The 18,714-nt window shown below is 38.4% G+C and overlaps 1 protein-coding gene and 1 long non-coding RNA gene across 9 annotated transcripts in view; one reads left to right on the plus strand and one right to left on the minus strand.

Annotated features, from left to right (window-relative positions):
* Hr3 (nuclear hormone receptor 3 ROR-beta) overlaps window positions 1–18,714 on the plus strand; it is a 101,000-nt gene that overhangs the window by 23,967 nt on the left and 58,319 nt on the right. The window contains exons 1-2 of one of the 6 annotated variants that reach the window (XM_089074134.1): window positions 11,251–12,583; window positions 17,547–18,354. The exons of 4 other annotated variants lie outside the window; for them this stretch is intronic. In XM_089074134.1, coding sequence (XP_088930260.1) covers window positions 18,231–18,354 — 124 coding nt within the window. In that variant the 5' untranslated portion in view covers window positions 11,251–12,583; window positions 17,547–18,230. Of the gene's footprint in view, window positions 1–11,250; window positions 12,584–17,546; window positions 18,355–18,714 lie in introns of those variants that run through there. One more of the 6 variants, XM_089074133.1, reaches the window with a different exon arrangement.
* Window positions 7,613–10,442, minus strand: LOC105425788 (uncharacterized). Of its 3 annotated transcripts, none has more exons than XR_016138665.1 (3): window positions 9,987–10,442; window positions 8,687–8,948; window positions 7,613–8,348 (listed from the first exon to the last, which is right to left on the minus strand). It is a non-coding gene; the product is annotated as an uncharacterized LOC105425788 (long non-coding RNA). The 3 variants fall into 3 exon arrangements; XR_016138666.1 differs by having other exon boundaries at window positions 8,687–8,966; window positions 10,136–10,441; XR_967690.2 differs by having other exon boundaries at window positions 7,614–8,348; window positions 10,136–10,437.

Raw genomic sequence — 18,714 nt, forward strand, 5'->3', positions numbered from 1 at the left:
TTTATCCAAGTTAATACGTAACTTCTCTTAAAAAACTCTATAAAGAAATCTGAAACTTTTCTACCTCCCAAATTAAAAGGAAGAGAACAAGATAAACAAAAATCTTATATAACAAACAATTTTATATCAACCTTTTTAACTTTGAAAGATCAAAAGAGCAAATATAAAAACTGTGATAAAGTATATTTAAGTTCTTAACAACTTAAGACGTACAAAATCTAATTCCACGTTGTTTATACTCCTCAATCTTTTTTAAAATTTCATATTGCTCGAAACAGAAGAGAACACGTGCTCTTTTTGATTCATTTCCATTTATATCAAGTTGAACTTTCAAAAAAAAACTGTCTTAATTTTGTCCGCCTCCGAATATCGTTAAATAAAGATTTGCCATTGTCGAGGACTCGAGGAACTCATTACCATGAGATATATCAACAAGCGCGTGGCCCCTTCAACCCTTTCTGATGTCTCTAAGTCACAGGTCGCGCATTCTCTCGTTCTTTTTCTTCTCTCAACATTCAATGGCTATCCCTGTTCGCGCGTACGCGCGTTACGTGGCGCGCACGACGGCAGTAGGCCAAGAGTTCAACGACCCGCAGCCTTGCAAGGCCGGTCGTCTCGGCTTCGTTCGCCTCTGCTCGGTTCACCCCACGCGATTCGATATGACCGACAGCGCTCGGACGGACCAGTCGTGCACTCGATCGTTCGCAAATAGTATCGACTGCGCGATGTCGATGAATTCTCCATGAATTTATCACCGACACTCGTCTTTACCGACGCGGCTACTACAGAGAGGCTACGGACACCACTCTTTGCGGGAAGTCTGCAAAATGGTTTCTCGAGAAGACTTTGAATGATAAAAATGAAAAATAATGAAATCACAAATATTATATATGTAAAAGTATATAACAACATTTAATTTTTTTATCTGTGTAATAACAATTTTAATTAAATTAAAAAAAAAAATTGTGAAATTTTAAATAAGATTACAACTGTACAAATGTTCAAGTAAATATTTATTTCGAATAACAATTTTTTAAAAATGTTGAACGAAAAATAAACAACTTAAACATTTTTAAAAGCAACGTTTCTGCCACATTAGGCAGTCAATGGTCGGTTAAAACAATTGAGCGGAGAGGAGAAAGAGAAGATATAAATCGCGATTTGATTTACACGAAGGAACATGGACCTCGATAGAAAGAAATGAAACGCAAGCGTTTAAACGTACGTGTTCTCGCTCACCGATCCACGCGGCGGCCGTTCTACTCGCGCGAGTGCGTCGAATCGGAACGACGCACCGCCGATTGCGAGACGGAACTTCCGATTGCGACAGCTCCTCACCGACAACTATCGCTCTCCGCGCGTGCAAGACAAGACGGCGGACGACACGATACGTCGATCCTCGCGATTCCGCTTCGGAAAATCGCGCGGCAGTATTGGTGACGCGATTTTTCAAAAAAATGAAGAAATACTTCGACCGCGTTAAATTGAAGTAAATGTATGAGGGATGAGAAACAGCAAATAATTTTTTTATTTTTACTTTTGTTACGCAAATAATTTTTTTATTTTTATCTCATAGACGGATTTGTTTTTTTGGAAAATTTTTTTCGTTGGCCGCATTTTCAAATTTATCCTTCGACAATTTCAAGCGATTGAAACTATTTATCCTCGCGATATATCGATTATCGACGCTTAGAGCTGTTCGGGCTGGATTCGGAAATTATTGACGCAATCATTCAGTAGTTTTTAAATGGTTCGAACGCGATGTGCATCTTCGGTTGAACGAGGCATGTTATCTGATTTTTTTGTAATTTTTCCTTTGTTGTTGTTCGATTGAACGTTACAATTTCTATCTACGGATTGTTACATGATCTTTTGAGAATAACATTTACGAATTATTTTGAAAACAAACAAGATGCTTTTTATTTTATAGATTTCTAGTTACTGAAAACGATGCTGCAAGTCAAATTTTTCCAATACATCCATTTCTAAAATAATTGAGACTGGTTTTAATATGAAGTTTAAATATTGCAAAAAATCATTTTTTGCTGTATTTAAAGATTTTTTAGAAAGAGAATTAATTGATATTTCAAAATTTTCATCAGAAGTCGTAAATGTTCATCGTGTATATTATTTATCATATTATTCATCGTGTATAAAATCCATTTTTTTATTTTGATATCTTATATTTTAACCATTGAAAAATTTTGCTAGAGAATTTTGCTAACATAGCACAGATTTTTGTTAAAAAAATCAAAAAAATCAAATTTTTTGCATATTAAATCTCATTTATTTTGAAAACTTGATGTGAAAAAATTGAACTTACAATCGCATCGTTTTTGGTATAGTGAAAAAATCTATAAGAAATATCTTGTTTGATTCAAAATAATTTGTTGCTTTAATCTAGTATAATCAATCAATACGATGTTATTCCAATATCTTAAGCAACTTAAGAGATAACTCGCTTTCACACATAAGCTCGACATTGCTACGTTTTATCCCTTTAGGCTATTTAGAAGATAATCTCCAAAGCTATAAAAATCTTTTCTAGCTTAGAGGCAATGTAAGATCTAAAAGTTACATTACTTAAACTTATCTTTTATCTTTTATCTCATCTGTTTCATAAGAATTCAGCGAATTTATTAAATAAAATGACATATAATATCGGCAACATTTTAATAATTTAAAAATGTAAGAAATAAGAATGCAGACATGTTACTTTAGAAATTATTACGATTATTTAAAGCTAACTTTTATAATTCTTTTCTTTTAAAATTTCCTATATTTAGCTTCATTCTATATTTACCTATATTTAAATCTTCTATATTTACCTTTTTTTTATTAAAATTTTTGATAAAACTTACTTTTCATGAATCTTCTTTCACTTAATTAAACGATAAAAATTCTTGATTCTATACTGACATTTGTATTTTTATTTCAGGTAAGATCATTACTTTTTCATTCTACGCGTACACCTGACGACCACCTTGCGGTGAGTACATTTATATCTTGCCAGATAATACCAGTGACATTATGTAATAAATTCAAGAAACCATAAAGCTAATTGTAAAATGAGGAATCGATGATATTATATAGTTCACGAATACAATGATCTGCAATTGAATAACTTATGGCTTAGACGATGAGCGAATATGGAGCACCGCGATGCGAAAACCGTATCGGAAATTCAAATTACCTATAAACGAGTGCAATAGTATATGTATAGTTAGACAGAACTTGTAAAACAGAAGAACGCATTATTATGCGACTCAGAAGAGATTAAGCAACGTGTTACGGTAGAAAAGATACGTGTCCAAGGCATAATGTCTATATGTATAAATATGTGTATATGTATATACAAATGTGTACGTGTGTGTGTGTGTGTGTGTGTGTGTGTGTGTGTGTGTGTGTGTGTGTGTGTGTGTGTGTGTGTATCTGTACACGGCACAGTCTCGGAACACACCCGATGGTTTAGCCAGCGGCGTTTGAAAATAGATCGGGGAACGATAAAGTATAGCTGCGTCGGTGAGCTATCGATGGTTTGCGCAATAATCGCAGATAGATTTATGCTAGATGTAGATGGGATCGTTGAGAAAAAGATCGACTCGCGGATCGCGAGGGTGAAGTGCTTCTAGGCAGAAATATCAGCTGATCGGCAGCTCGTTCCCGCGTGAACTCGAGAAATCCGGTCCGACATTGATTGATTTAATCACTTTTTACGCGTGCAACACAAATTCTGAAATATTATGACATAATTTGAAAATATATTCCAAAACACACATCATCTCACTTTTATTTTATTTTATTCTCTAAATTACATAAGGGATACTTCATGTCTTCCGTTTATAAAAGATTTTAAGATTAAATGTCCGAAATTCGTTGTATATATTTCTTAATAATTTTTATTATTTTTATACTAATGTTAATATAATTATTTATTTATGCCTCTTTTATTAAAAATAATAATATTACATATTTTGAAAAGGTGCGATTAGACAAGACATCAAAACAGTACAATAATTGTTTTCTAACTACAAAGTTAATCATAAGATATTTATTATTGTTAGAATTCGTATCTTGTACCTTCTCAATAAGTTCTTTATGAGAGTACACGCCTATTTCTTTCTTTCTTTTTTTTTTTACGTGTAAATTGCGCAACCCACGAGAGAGCGACAGGGGCCTGGCTGACAAAAATGGACCCGGGAGCGGGTTGTGATCGGACCTGGATCGGGCCCCGACCCAGGTCCGGAAACAATTTTGGTGCCGCGGGCGGGGAAAGCGACACTCTAGCTTGATAAACGTTTCTCTCCCTTTGCTCTCGCGCCTTCTTCGACAGCCGGATTTGCGCTACCGAGATACTGCCACCGGCTAAGCCCACGGTGTGCATCGATACCTGTAATGAAGGGCGATTGAAATGTCGCGCAACCCGTAGTGGAATATTTATTATCGCTTCTTGCACAGTAGCACGCCGTTTATTAGAATCACGGAATATTTATCGAAGTCATTTCATGCCAGGTAAACCTGAACTGCCGAGAGCATGCGGCTGTAAATCCGTTGAGCCACCGTTTCTAAGAATTTGTTTTTTTTATCCTGATGCAAATTGTCGGATAATCCGCATATGATAAGCAGAGGGCTTTCTTTATAGATTTATAGATTCCCGAAGGGGCTATGATGTTTATTTTAAAGATTATGCGTCTTCCTCATTTTGCATTTTTTTAATATCTCAGATGTATGATTTTAAAAAGTGATGATTAATACTCTTATTTATTTATGCAAAACAGAACAAATAATTAATTTTACAGAATTCTCTTATCATTGATTATCTTTAATGCTATTAGTCATGGTAACGTCGTCCAATAGAAATTATATATCTTTATTTCACAAATTTTTAATCGCATAGTCGACGTGAAGCTTTACTTTCCATTTGAGTCTTTTTATACAACTTGATTTCACAAAACGCACGAGATAAAATGTCATGCGCGTGTATCGCGAATTCGTCGTCGACGTTTTAGCAGCTGAAAGTGACTCGAAGCGAGAGAGAAGGAGAGAAAGAGAGAAAGACCCAGATTTCATTTTCGTTGATGAGCTTGGCACTGATCCAGCCCGCCTAAATATATACTACCTTTTTCTCCGTCTTTCTCTCACCTTCTTCTTCTCATTTTCGTCGGAAACGGATCGTTCCCGGTTCGCGAAACTAGCGGAAAAGCCTGAGAGCACTGCCGAGAATTATCCTAATACAAAACATGATAATACCAAAATGAGAAGATTAGAGTAAGACACGTTTAAATTTATCTTGTACAATAATGTCTTACATAGCAAATAACAGGCATTAACTTTAAAGTTTAATACGAACTGTTATTACACAAATAATAAATTCAGTCTTTATTTAACATAAAATAAATATAAATATATATATAAAATATATATATAAAATAAATAATGCATAACCAGTGTCCGTTTTCCACAAAAAAATCTATTAACTTTCGCCGAGGTAACTCCACGGGGCGAGGAAAGAGGAAAAAATCATTTGTATATAATCTTTTTCAATTTTGAGAAGTAGAAAAAAAAGAGATGAAAAAACTGACGGTACATGGTGAAACATCGATTGTCGATTTCACGAAAGGGTGGACCGAATGCAAGAAACGTATGAAAAAAAATGAAGGATCGATATTTCGAATTCACTTTGCGCCGCGTGAGCCGGGCGGACCCGGTTCGTGCAATGGCATTCGAGAGGACCGCTTGTCAAACGCCTCGTTGTCGTAACGTAATTTATGACAGAGTCCGCCTGGAAATTTCACCTTACAACGCGCGCGCAGTTACAACGCTGCGGGTCCCGCCGAAAGAGCGCAATGAACCCATGAGAAAGCAAGCCTCTGCTGCCCGTGCAGGCATACACGCCGATTTTTGGTGGTTACATGTTCGCCAGTTACAAGCCAGCGCGAGTCTCTCGAGCTGAAGAAAACGACTTGGAGACTTTCGACCTTGGGATATCGCGCGCGAGTTCGATGTGTCGGCTTTTTCAACGAGCATGGTTACTGCGCTCCAATAATTCGCGAGTAGACACGGAAAATAATTCTCGTAAACGCGATTCGCGCGAAACGAGTTCCTGTATTTCCTGCGATTAAATGTTAGAAGTAGTGTTCTGTCGGTGATTCCAAAACGTTTGGTAGCAGCGAGAACTTGGCAGAAAATGAAAATTGAGTGTTTTCAGAGAGAACGCACAGGAGAATTTTATTTCGAGTGTAGTGTGTGTTTTCTTAACAAAAATTAACAGCCATCATTTTTCACTCTTTCTTAAATGGAATATTAAGTAAGTTATTAAAATAAATCATTTGAATTAATTTGCATTTTCTAATAAGTCATCAGATGTCACTTTCATTTAAAATCACGTTCTTTTGATTCAACTTTTATATTTATTCCCTTTTGCCAATGTTTCTTTTCCAAATTGTTTCATTAATTCTTAAGAACCTCCTACATCGTAATTTAAAATTTAATCTGTCATACATAGACAAAGACGTGGTTGGTTTATTAAATGCAAATGTCAGGAGAACTCATAAACGTTATCAGGAAACAACTTGGTCCCAGCGTGGAAAGTTTTCTTCGACTCTATTCCAGCGGCATCGCGTCGCAAATTTGCGGTACTTTCACGGCGCAATTGCGCCATCGCGGCGTGACGCGATGCGGCGCGGCGCGGCGCGGCGATTCCGCGGCTGGTTTTCGGCGGCGGTTTACGACGACGAGAATGACAATGGCGTCGCAAAAGTTCGCACGCAACGACGACGCCGGTCGCGGCGGGTGAAGCGGCTCTAACGGTACATCCCTGCGCGCTTTCAGCGTGGTCTACCAACCTACTGTGCCTACCTACTACCTATCTATCTACCTACTTACTTACCTACATACCTATACACACATCGTTCGCTCTTGCGGAGCCTAGGCCCGCATCGATCGCACGTATATGTATAACGCGTACATGCCTATCGATCGGCGTTGCCCCGACTCGCCTCGCCTTCTTCCCTCTCGCACGGGGAAAAGGCGAAACGAAAAAAAAAAAAAAAAAAAAAAACCCTCGACCACCCTCACCTTTCTCTACCTCGATTGCGACGAGGAACGCGAGATCCCGCCACCCCTCGTGTGTCGCATGCTACGCCTCGGTTGTATTATATTTACATTGGTACCGTAACGACATCGAGGGTTGCTACTTTAACAATAAACAGGACGTAAGCCACATCATATAGTATCTAGGCTGATTACGAAGGAGGGTGTAAGTTATTATTGATATAAGTCGACAACACACTGACCTCCCCCTTTCGCGATCCGACGAATCAATTTTCTATGTTTCGAGTAGTTGAAGATTTTATTTAAAATAAAGAGCTATTCTAAGTTGTTAATTATTCGTGCACGAGGCAAAAAAGGCCTTTAACCTTAACTTTTAGGTGAAAAAATTGTTTCTCGGTAACAATTAATTACAGTTTCCTAGAAATTTAATAAGTGCTTTGCTGTACCCTCTTGGCTTAACCGCATCAGTTAAAAGGGCAAGTGGTTGGAAGTGAAAGAAGTATAATATATTCATATGAAAATAAATTATATAAATAAATAAATAATTATTTTTTTATCGCATTTATTTACTAATACATAATACAACATTCAACAACTGATGCATACAATTCAAAGAGCGCGAACAACTTTGAAAGATTATAATTGCATTATCTATGTATATACCTTTTTTATTATAAATAAATTCTGCAGCCGTTTAATTAAACCAACTAACAATTATCAATAATATTAATTACTAATTATCACATGAATAATTGCATTTCACAATGATAGCAATAATAATGATAAATGCTTTATCTTTGGAGTTATTTAAAAATCGTTATTTAAAAAAAAAATAATACGTATATGAGTATCGAAAAAAAAGAACTTATAACGGGATTTTATGTAATTCGTGAAATGCTGATAAAATTCCTAATTCGGACTCCGACTCGAAATCGCAATGTCCTCGACCGTTCGACTCATCACTCTTTTGTGTCCGGTTTTAAGTCACATGGGTCATTGGCAGTAGATGCGCGTAAATAACTGTAATTTGTCGTTTCCATTGCAGATGAAATAACCGGTAGATGATTGCGTCACAAATCTTCTATCAAACCTGCACGATTCCACGCCCATGTGGTCGGTCGAACTGTGAGAATTCGCAATAACAATAGTATCGCCGTCCGCATAACAATATATCGTTACAATATTATGTTATTCTTCGTTGATATATTCCATAGTTTTGAAATTTTTAATGGTAGTTGGATTTGCTTTGCAGAAGAATAGCAATGAAAAAGGTCTATTTTTCAATTATTATTTGGCTGCAAATTAGCAAAATTAGTTAATGTTACGTTGAAGTTGAAAAATATTATTAATAAATATAAATATAACGTGATTACAATGAACATTATATTTTTTTTTATGTTAATTAATTTAAAAACTACATTTTTATTAAGTTTACATATCTTTACATATCTTTGTAATAAACGCAGAAATAAAAACAAAATGAAACTGAAAGCTTTTTTTGCTTTATAATATTTTGCAGAATATTTTAATCGGTTAAAAATAATTGATTATAATAATTATATATACTCTCTCTTTCCTAGTTTAATTTTTAATTTTTTTAATTTTTATTTCTTTAATTTTTTTATAAACGTACTTAGTAGTATTTATACTTCCCACGCGAGATCCATACATTTACAATGTCATGTAAATATTTCCGAGCGGTTTGAGTTCTTTGAAATCCGAACGATCCGAATCCAAAGGCTCGATAGCTCTCCTCCATCTGGCATTAAACATAATATCTCAGTTTGGTTTTATATATCAGATTTAAAAAATTCCGGTTCATTTTTTTCACGGCCAGATAATGGAAACCCTCTTCCCGTTCGGGCCGATCGATTCGATTGCGTCTTCCCACGTACCTGCGGAGAAGACGTCGTCTGGAATAATGCGCGAAACGACAATGAGCTTGAGTGGGAGGGAGTGAACGACCTAACGGTGCGATATCGAGTGTCGGATGCTTTTATACGATCATCGGGAAAAGGTTCTATATATTTTGATTCTAAGCAAAGAGGAACTGTTACACCGAAAAACGCCAATATATATAACAGTGTTATGTAACGTTAAATTTAAAGTATTTACATATACTTCTCATATTTGATATAATTGAATTAAGTATGAAAATATGAAAGTAATCCTGTGGAAATAGGAAAATGAGGGATAAATACGCGGAAAAAAATATGGAATCTGCAACGATTACTTAAGAAAAGAAATAAATGAAAATTAAATAGCTTACTAACAAGAAGTGTGGTAGAATGAAGCAATTTAAGTCGAGAAAAGCCAAGACCAAAGAAGAGAAGTTATGAGACGATGATTATAATTTATTTACGGTCGTAGCAATTATTAGACTTTTTTTAATCATTACGATCTTCGAAAAAAGACATTGACTCTCGCAATTACGTTTCTTTCCCTTCCCATATATTGCAGTACGTGATTTATTCTACGACGAGCGCTCATTGAAAATAATCTGCGATTTTCCGCGAAGTTCTTTCTCTCAATTACTATTAATTTTCAATTACTATTAATCAATTACTATTAATCTATTTCATATCATCTATAATTTTAACTTTGTATTTAACTATTAAGAAGATATTAAAATCTTTATCTTTTTTCTATTTTTCATAACTAAGAAAGATTATGAATTTACAGGGAATAATATTCACTATTAAATTATAATTTTTAATAATTAATTTATATTTAATAATTAATTTTTATTATTATATTATTCTAACATCTTATCTTCTTTTGATATCTTAATATTACAAAATAATAAGAAATATTCTCTTATTAAGACTAAAACAGAATAAAAAACACCGCTCCAAGGAGAGTTTGAAATTTTCTTTGATAACAAAAAGTTTTATATATAATCTAAATTAAAATAATATTTTGAATCTAAATACGTGGCTGTTAGTTTAATCTCCATTGCATTAATCGCCTTCTTGAAATTCTCGTCGGCATTTAATTTCCTATAACCAAATAACCATGTTAATTCGGACCGTGCTGTTTCAATAACAGGATTAAGATTCACGATTAACCTTAACGATAATACCTGGATGACAATGACGATGACGACGACAACAACGACGGTGCCTTTCCGTTAAGTGAATAACGCCTGCCTCGTCACAACGACGACGATGACGATGACGACGACGACGACGACGACGACGACGACGACGACGACGACGACGACGACGACGACGACGACGACGACGACGGCATCCCTACCGATCGATCGCTTTTAGGATCGATCGTGGCACAGTGAATGCGTGCGCCATCCTGTAACCAGTCTCGCTGTTCATAGACAGAAAGTAAACGCTTTTAACCCCCTCCCTGTTCTCCCTCTCTCCCACCCTCCTGTCACATATATGTGACATATATGTTACATTTATGAAGGAATCGTTATGAAATCGTTCTTTATTATATTTATTAGCACGCAACGAAGAGCTGACATAATCGGAACGCTGAGTAAAAAAGCGCACTTTTTAAACGAGGTCTTACTAATGAGTTTAAAAAGCCTGATTATTTAATTGTTTTAATATATCCTAAGGAGATTATATAATCAATAACTTGATAGAAAGGATTGTTCTCTGAATTAATTAAACGTGTAATTCTTCTTATTAAAGCTGTAAAAGCGCAGAAACATTTCTATTATTATATATTATATATGTATTAGTAATATCTAAAAATTGGATAGAAATGTGTCACAATCAGTATCTGAATCTATAAATGGGATACATTCGTATCAGAGAATCGATAATTCTTCTAACAATTTCTGTTTCTCTTTCCGTATGCTCTCATGTCGTAATGACGTAATGTACCATACGCATGTATCAGAATTCTTCGAGCTGAAATCATCTCAAAAGCTTATATTTTTATTACGTCCGTCCTGTCCACCCTTTGTAATCAGGACGGTTAGCATCGAATACCTTGCGATCAGAGCATCGTCCGCGTCCGTGCGGAAGACTCCGGAAAGTATCGAAGGGAGCATAGGCCGCAGCTCGACCTACCCCAACGTGATCCTGTTTACAGCAACCCTGCTACCCTTTTCCTCTCGCATCTCTTCAGTCTCGACTTATCTAAAAGCCCTCCACCTTCCGCTCCTCCTTTTTCACCCTGCCACCCCATTCTTCTTTTCCGTCGTGAGAGTTTCCTTACTCACAACGCGCATTCCCTCCTTTCCTCCTCTCTCGCATCCCCTCCGCGTCCCTTCCACCCTTCCCATGCCTCCCACTTTGTGCCCTGCGCACCGAGCCCTCCTCGCCGTCGCACTCACGCTTTCTTCGTTTCTCTCTCTCTCTTTCTTCAACCGACTCGCAAACGCGAAAGACAGACAAAGAGGCACTGATAGAGAGAGGGACGAGAGAGGGAACGAGAGGGCGAACGGTGGGGCTGGCTCTCTCTGGTCTTGCGCGACGCGTACCAGTCAACCCAGAGCCACGGTCGTGTGACAGCCACGGTGTCCGTTAAAGGGATCACTCGCAACTCGACACAATCGCGACTTCCCTCAAGTGTGTCTCGCGATACTTCCCGAGCCCTCCTTGTTTCTCTCTCAACAACGAGCATCGTGCGCTCGGCCCCGTTTCGTCTCGGAGTGACCGGCCGCAGAGTGATCCGCGTGCGTTTCCGTAATACTCGCGGAGTGACCGGCCGCTTGTCAAGTGTACCATATCGCACCACATCGCACGCACCGCGCCGCACCGCGCCGCACCGCACCACACCGCGCCGCACAGCACCGCGTCGCGTCGCGTCGCGTCGCGCCGTGCGACAGCGACGATTGCGCGAAAAAAAGAGGCAGAAAGGAAAGAACGCGTGAGACCCGGGTGAGACCCACCGACACCTCCGTGTGTCACCTCCGATCGCCGCAGTTGCCGCGTCCGCGAAGGGACCGATGGCACGCGGCGAGCCGGAGCCCATCCTCGCGGTTGCTCGGCCCGCGTGCGGTCTTCGCGCGCGGATAGTCGGGATGCGGAGGGGCTGCTCGTGACTGTCCGCGCGAGTGTGCCAGTCGACGCTCCGCGTACGGACCTACGGAATATCGGAGTGCCGGAGGTGGACGACATCGACGTCGTGTTCATCATTGTCGTCGTCGTCGTCGTCGTCGTCGTCATCATCGTCGTCGTTGTATTCATCTTCATCCGCTACGTGCTCGCGGATATCGTCGTGCACGTCGTCGTTACTCGACGGCGCCGCGACGAAAGGGAAAAAGAGGAGTATCGACGTTTTCTCGTGCCGGCGGCGGGGTGCCACCCTTTGCGCGCGGAGGGACCGCAGCGGCCGGTCCGCATGGGCCGCACGACGCGTCAGTGAAAGTGAGTGATGCGAGCGCGTCCGCCAACGTGGAGGAGGGGGTGGAGCGAGTGCAACTGCGGGGCGAGCAAGTGTCATCGCGATCTCTTTGGGGTTGTTTTTATCCTTTTGTGATACCTTTCGACACGCGTCCTTGGGGTGTTGCTGCGACACTACGGAATTGTTCAGATCGACGAACGACGACACAGTGGTGGGTTGCAGGATAAAACTTATCTCTCGGCTCGTTTCGTGTATGTTCTCCCTTCCCTCAGGGAGAGGGTGTCTCCTGGAAGAAGCTATACATCAGATAGCGACGTAAAAGTCTTGAAAACTGGTGTGGCAGTGTATTATCTTTCTCGTTTATGAAAAATTCGTATCGTCAAACAGAATTACCATGTTTCCGTTAAAATATATATTATAGTCTAGAAATCTTGAAACTTAAAATCTTTAAATTAGTATAGATTTTAGAAATGTTATTTTAATACGATTATAGACGAAAACTATTAACTTTGTCATATTCTCTATGTAAATTATTAATTTAATTAAGTTATATTTATTACTATTTTATGAATTGTTTATTTAAGTATGTACTACATTTTAGATACATCTTGTCGACAGATATAAATATGTTCGATTGCTTTCTTGCAAAACCATAAATAAATCTGATAATATTTAGCACTGAATAGTAAAACAGTCATATTTAGCACTAAATGTAACGGAAATATTGGTATTCGAGATATGAAATTAATTTGTTTGATAAATTTATCTTTTAATAATTTTCGGAGGTTTTTCGATTTTTCGTATGATGTAGCAAAAAAGCATGACTTATTCTCTGATATCTAATAACGTACAGGCTTCAATTAATGGTTCTTCTGTCTCGAAAAAATTCACTCGACTTAAGAAAGCTTGTGGATATTACAGAATATAAATGATGTGGTTTCCATTTTCTCATCATCGATCTTTCATAACTTTCCTTCTTCTTTTTCATCTTCTTTTTTTATGATTGTATGATATTTACCCTGCTCTCTATCTCTCTCTCTCTCTCTCTTTCCCCCTCCCCCTCTCCCTTTCTCTCTTTTTCTGTTAGCAACTCTCTTCTCTCCATTTCTGTCTTTCTCGCTCTCCTTCTCGTTCTCTCGCCCACTTCAACATTTACCTCCTAGTTATGGATATTATTAAGTAATAATACCTATATCGCACGCACAGCGATACAGACGCGTGAATGTGTACGTTATGTGCGCTGCACGCAGGCGAACGGAAAAGCGCGGGTTCTCATTCCGGCGATATCTTGCATTCGCAAGACAATAATCGGAGATCTATTCCTTTCTCGATGCAGCTAAAGTGCGCGATAGAAGAACTAAGAACTAAGAATTTCCCGATACAACCACGGATTGTACTCGGATGAAAATCAATGCCAGAAGTACGCCGTAAGGGATATATCCGGCATATTTAATCCATTCTGTCAACTTTGAGTTTTTTTCGAATTTTTTCGATGAATTCGAAATCGCATTTCTCTTTCGACGAAACTTTCTCCTAAATTTTTTGGCATTACGTGTATCTTTTGCTTTATATTAGGTATTTTGTTGTCAAAAAATAGAACGGCGAGTTAACGTTAGATCTTGAAAGGACATTACTGAGGAAACGATATATTTGTTATTTAGGTGAATCTTGAATCGGTATAATGTGCAAAAACTGTGTGATACCGGCTATGCACGATGGAATAATTTACACGCTATAATCGTGGAATGTATATTAGAAGATAGACTATTCCCGCTGTTATCTACAACAGTGTCCTCGCAATGCGACCGGAAGTACCCACGTGACGCGATGGAACGAAGACGGCGATAGGAAACATGAAATTACGTTATATGCGAAGTGTCTTAAAATGTTTGGCATCAATAGCAAAAATCGTCTTCTTAACTAAATCCCTGCCAAAAAGTAAATCGCGTTTTTCGAAAAAGTAAATCGAAGATTTCGTTTCAGAATATCTCTTCATTCACAAATTTTAAATGTGTTCACAGTTGTCTCACGTTGAATTTTTATAACTTTTATAACTTTTTTTATAATTTTTATAACTTTTTCGCGATGCAGAAGTCGGTTGCAGATTTACCTCATATAAATACTAATAATACATGACGTGTACTTTATTCCTTGTTAACGTCACATTACGTGACATTTAATTTATACATGTGAATTTATCTGTGGTTGAGGCGTATCTGGTATTACTTTATTGTCTTCAATACAACCAAGGGAAATCATTTATTTATATAGATCAAGTTCGATAGCCGCTTCGATTCTCCGCTTCTGATGCATGAAATAATCATCCAACGAGTCGTCTTTTCTAAATCGACAGATAGGGATAAGCGCGAATCGCGTGCGCACAGTCGGGTCACCTGTGCACATTTCTGTCTCTCTCTCTCTCTCTCTCTCTCTCTCTCTCTCTCTCTCTCTCTCTCTCTCTCTCTCTCTCTCTCTCTCTCTCTCTCTCTCTCTCTCTCTCTCTCTCTCTCTCTCTCTCTCTCTCTCTCTCTCTCTCTCTCTCTTTCTCTCTCTTTCTCTCGTGATAATAGCGATGCCGTAATAACACCGCCGACACGCTCGTGCCAGAACCGAAGTATACGCTCGATGTATACGACCTAAATAAGATGCGATGCCCCCCCAGGGCGAAAGTAATTCACACGCGCGAACGGGAGCTCGTGCGCGCACACGCCGTACTTCACCGACTTTTAGGCTTTATTCGCTGCACAATTCTGATAACGTTTGCACCTTACCGCACCTGACTTTACCGCTAGCACACGCGGCAGTTAGATATAAAACTGGCTGTTAAGCAATTTATTTATTATATTACGCCGGTCTATAATATTACTATTATCGTATTTCCCTCTGGACATATAAATAAAGGGAGTAATTGAAATATATAATTACATTTTGATAACATAATATAATAAAAAGACAATATATTTCGCAAGATATTTATAAAAGGATATTTACACAATCAAGTTTAAATTACCAACATATTACATATTATTTTATAATATTTTAAATGCTGTGGCTTCAGACAGAAAGTTTTGCATATGAAAAGCTTACTTAATTGTAGTCGTTTTTCAATCAAAATTTAATTACGCTAATTGAGGACTAAAAATAAAAATAAAAAACTATTTTTAAATTTTTATTAGATATAAAATGTAATTATTGTAACAAATTTATATAATTATCTTAAAAGCAATTATACACGTGTGAGCTTGCCTCGTTCCGATGGGCAACGCTATCTCTTTGCTGATCATGGAGTTGGTCTACCCGCTGTACTAAGGCGAAAGGAAGAGCAAGAAAGATAGTGACTGAGAGAGAGAGAGAGAGAGAGAGCATCGAGTCAGTAGGCTAGTGGGAACGTAAACCGTACGTACGGTACCGTGAGCCCTCTCCCTCTTTTCCTCCTATACTCTCTTGTACTTTCCGCCTTCCTTCCTCTTCTTTCACAATTTTCTCCTTTTATTATGGTTCGCGAACGTCCATACACATGTATGTATATATAACGGTGATCTCTGTATTCTCAGAGCAGCGTTTCCCAAACGACTCTAAGTCGAGAATTCCCTTTACGGGCCCCGAGATTATAATAATATTAACCCATATTTAATTTAATAAATAATTACCTACTTAAATTCCTTATTATTACTATTATTATTATTATTTTTGAACTGGACTTTTTCTTATCTTTGAGCAAGTAAAATCCACACTTTCGCTAAATTTAAATTTTAATTATATAGATAAAATTACATACATACAAGTGTCATTAAACAGAGTGAAAGTTCAACTTCCTCGATCCCTCGATCGTCGAGTAATTCAGCGTCGTCGGCTTTTTTTTGCGGGACACCCAGTACGAGTGGGTGGTCGGCGTTGTAAAGCAGGCTCGCAAGCTCGGCCGGTGGTCGCCGAGCTTCGCTCGATAGCGATGCGCGGTTCCCCTCGACGCGAGTTCTCCACTGCTTGCAACGCGGTTGGGATTAAAGGGGAACCATCGTGGTGCATGGAAATGCAGGATCGATGCGCCAGGAGTCGGCCGCTTTTTCGTGTCAGTCGCAAATCGATCGCTCGAGGATTGATGACACGACGTCAGGTTTTATCCGCTTGCTATTTAAATTTTCGACGTCAGGTTTTATCCGCTTGCTATTTAAATTTTCTATACTTTAACCTCCTCTCTATTTTCATCGGTCCTGAATGCTTCTGTACAAGTCGACTCACTATTCAAGATTCGTTCTTCATCAAGTCCACGCGCGATTAATCTCTTGCGATCTTCAATTCTTAAATCCATATGTGATAAGTATTTAATTTGTGCAAGGAAATTTAAATTATAGACTGATGTTTAGTTAATACGATATTAGGTTTTCCTTTCCTGTTGTTATATTTTTGTCCGTACCACATTTTATCTTTATTCCGTTTTTATTAGTCTATTAGAAAGTCGATTGGGAAACTTTCGATGGAATTAAATACCTCACAATTTAAAGTTTGCGTAGGTGTTTCTCCGAGCTAATATCTATTATTTACATTTATCCGTCATTCGATGCAATTTCCTCATAATTTTTCGCAGGCGCTTTCGTTCAATTATTAATTTCACGAATCTCAATATTTTCGCTATCTGGTAGAATTAATATCTTCCCTCATTCAAAATGAGATAGCACGAAACAATCCGATAGAAGTTACAATCACCGATTGAGCAAGAGCTAACTTTATGTGTTATGCTTTCTATCTCTTCTTTTTGTATCTTAAACTAAGAAAATATATAGCAGTTGAGTTAAACGAGAAAATACAGTAAATCTTTATTTATCGAATTAGTTTTATATTACAAGTAACAAAACAAGTTTACAAGAATATTCTTTCTGAACTTTATCGAAAAATATGTTTATTTAAATTGAAACTGAAATAATAACTGAAATGAAAAAACACATAATGTATTTCAAATTGAAAATTTGCCTTTAAAATAGTTTTCAAAATAAATTTTATCAGCAATCTCCGAGATATCTTAATAAATAAATAAAGTTTATCTTTATTTACGTAAACTCAACACGACATGAAGATTTTATTGATATTTAACAACTTGGAAAATTTGTTTTGATATTAAAATCATCCTCATATTAAGAATATAAAAAATACGATAACAAGTGTGATATATGAGATAGTTCTTGCGCGATCGGCGCGGTGGCAACTCCTTTCCAGGTCGAAAGCGAGAAGCAAAGTTCGTCGAAGCCATGTCACGTCGTTGGATACTCGCGCGATTTCCGACGACAGGAACGACGGCTACGCGGACAACGGCTACGGGAAGCGCGACCACGACCGCGATAACGAGAAACGAAACGAGCGCAACGACGTTAACGGCCACGACGAGTACTCGACTCGGCGTGCTGCAACTTCGAAGTGACTAGAGTGAACAACACGTAGGTGCGGCTATTAAGCCAACGACAATAACAACGACTACCAAATCTCGATCGAGGGGGCGCGTGGTAACGGTACGCGATAAATCGCGTCACGTTGCAACGTCGTTGGGGTGGCGTGGAGGAGACGGGGAAGAAGGGGGAGGAAAAAGAGGAGAAAACGTAGAGAGAAAACAAAGTGTGCGGACAAAGTGCGAATAGAATCATCAAGATAAACTTGATCGCGAGTGTCGCGCCGTTAGTGTTGATACAACCAAGTTGCCCTTCAAGTAACGACGATTGTGTCTCGGACCGAGGGATAGGGTGAGTCTTTGGGATTAAACGCGGTTACGCGGCCGCGGATGTTACGCCGGGCCGGCGTAAGGCGCCCGGTGATTCAGCAGGGCATCAGCCTGGCAGACGTCGGTCCACACCGCCACCACGGCGTTCAACATGTTCGAGATGTGGAGCGCGGTGAGTTCCAAGCTGGAACACTCCGCGACCTCCTCGGGCTCGCCGTTGCCGTTGACCTCGCACGCGCCCCAAACGCCGCACACCTCGTCAGGGAGTATAAAAGGTAAAGAGTCAAGCAGAAAGCTTTATGGGATTGAAGCTGGATTTGATCTGTATATATAATAATTGTAAAAGACACGTAAAAGACATTCGTATCGATACTACCGGCACAGGTAAACCGAACTAACTTAATTTTCTTTCTTTCCTTATCTGCGTCGTAAATAGAGTGATTTTGATAAAAATAGCGAATCACTAGCTCGTAATCGTTTAACTTAATTTATGTATACGAAATCAAGGTGTGATATATTTTAATGGTCGGTCAAATCTTAGATTGCTTCGAAATCTAAGATTTAACAGATTAAAATTAGGTAAATAGATAGATGATTACGATTAAGTTGATAATATCTTTACAGTGTTGAAATCT

This window comes from Pogonomyrmex barbatus, unplaced genomic scaffold, assembly GCF_055798465.1.
Source record: "Pogonomyrmex barbatus isolate J1 unplaced genomic scaffold, ASM5579846v1 scaffold16, whole genome shotgun sequence".
In the NCBI taxonomy this organism is placed as follows: domain Eukaryota; kingdom Metazoa; phylum Arthropoda; class Insecta; order Hymenoptera; family Formicidae; genus Pogonomyrmex; species Pogonomyrmex barbatus.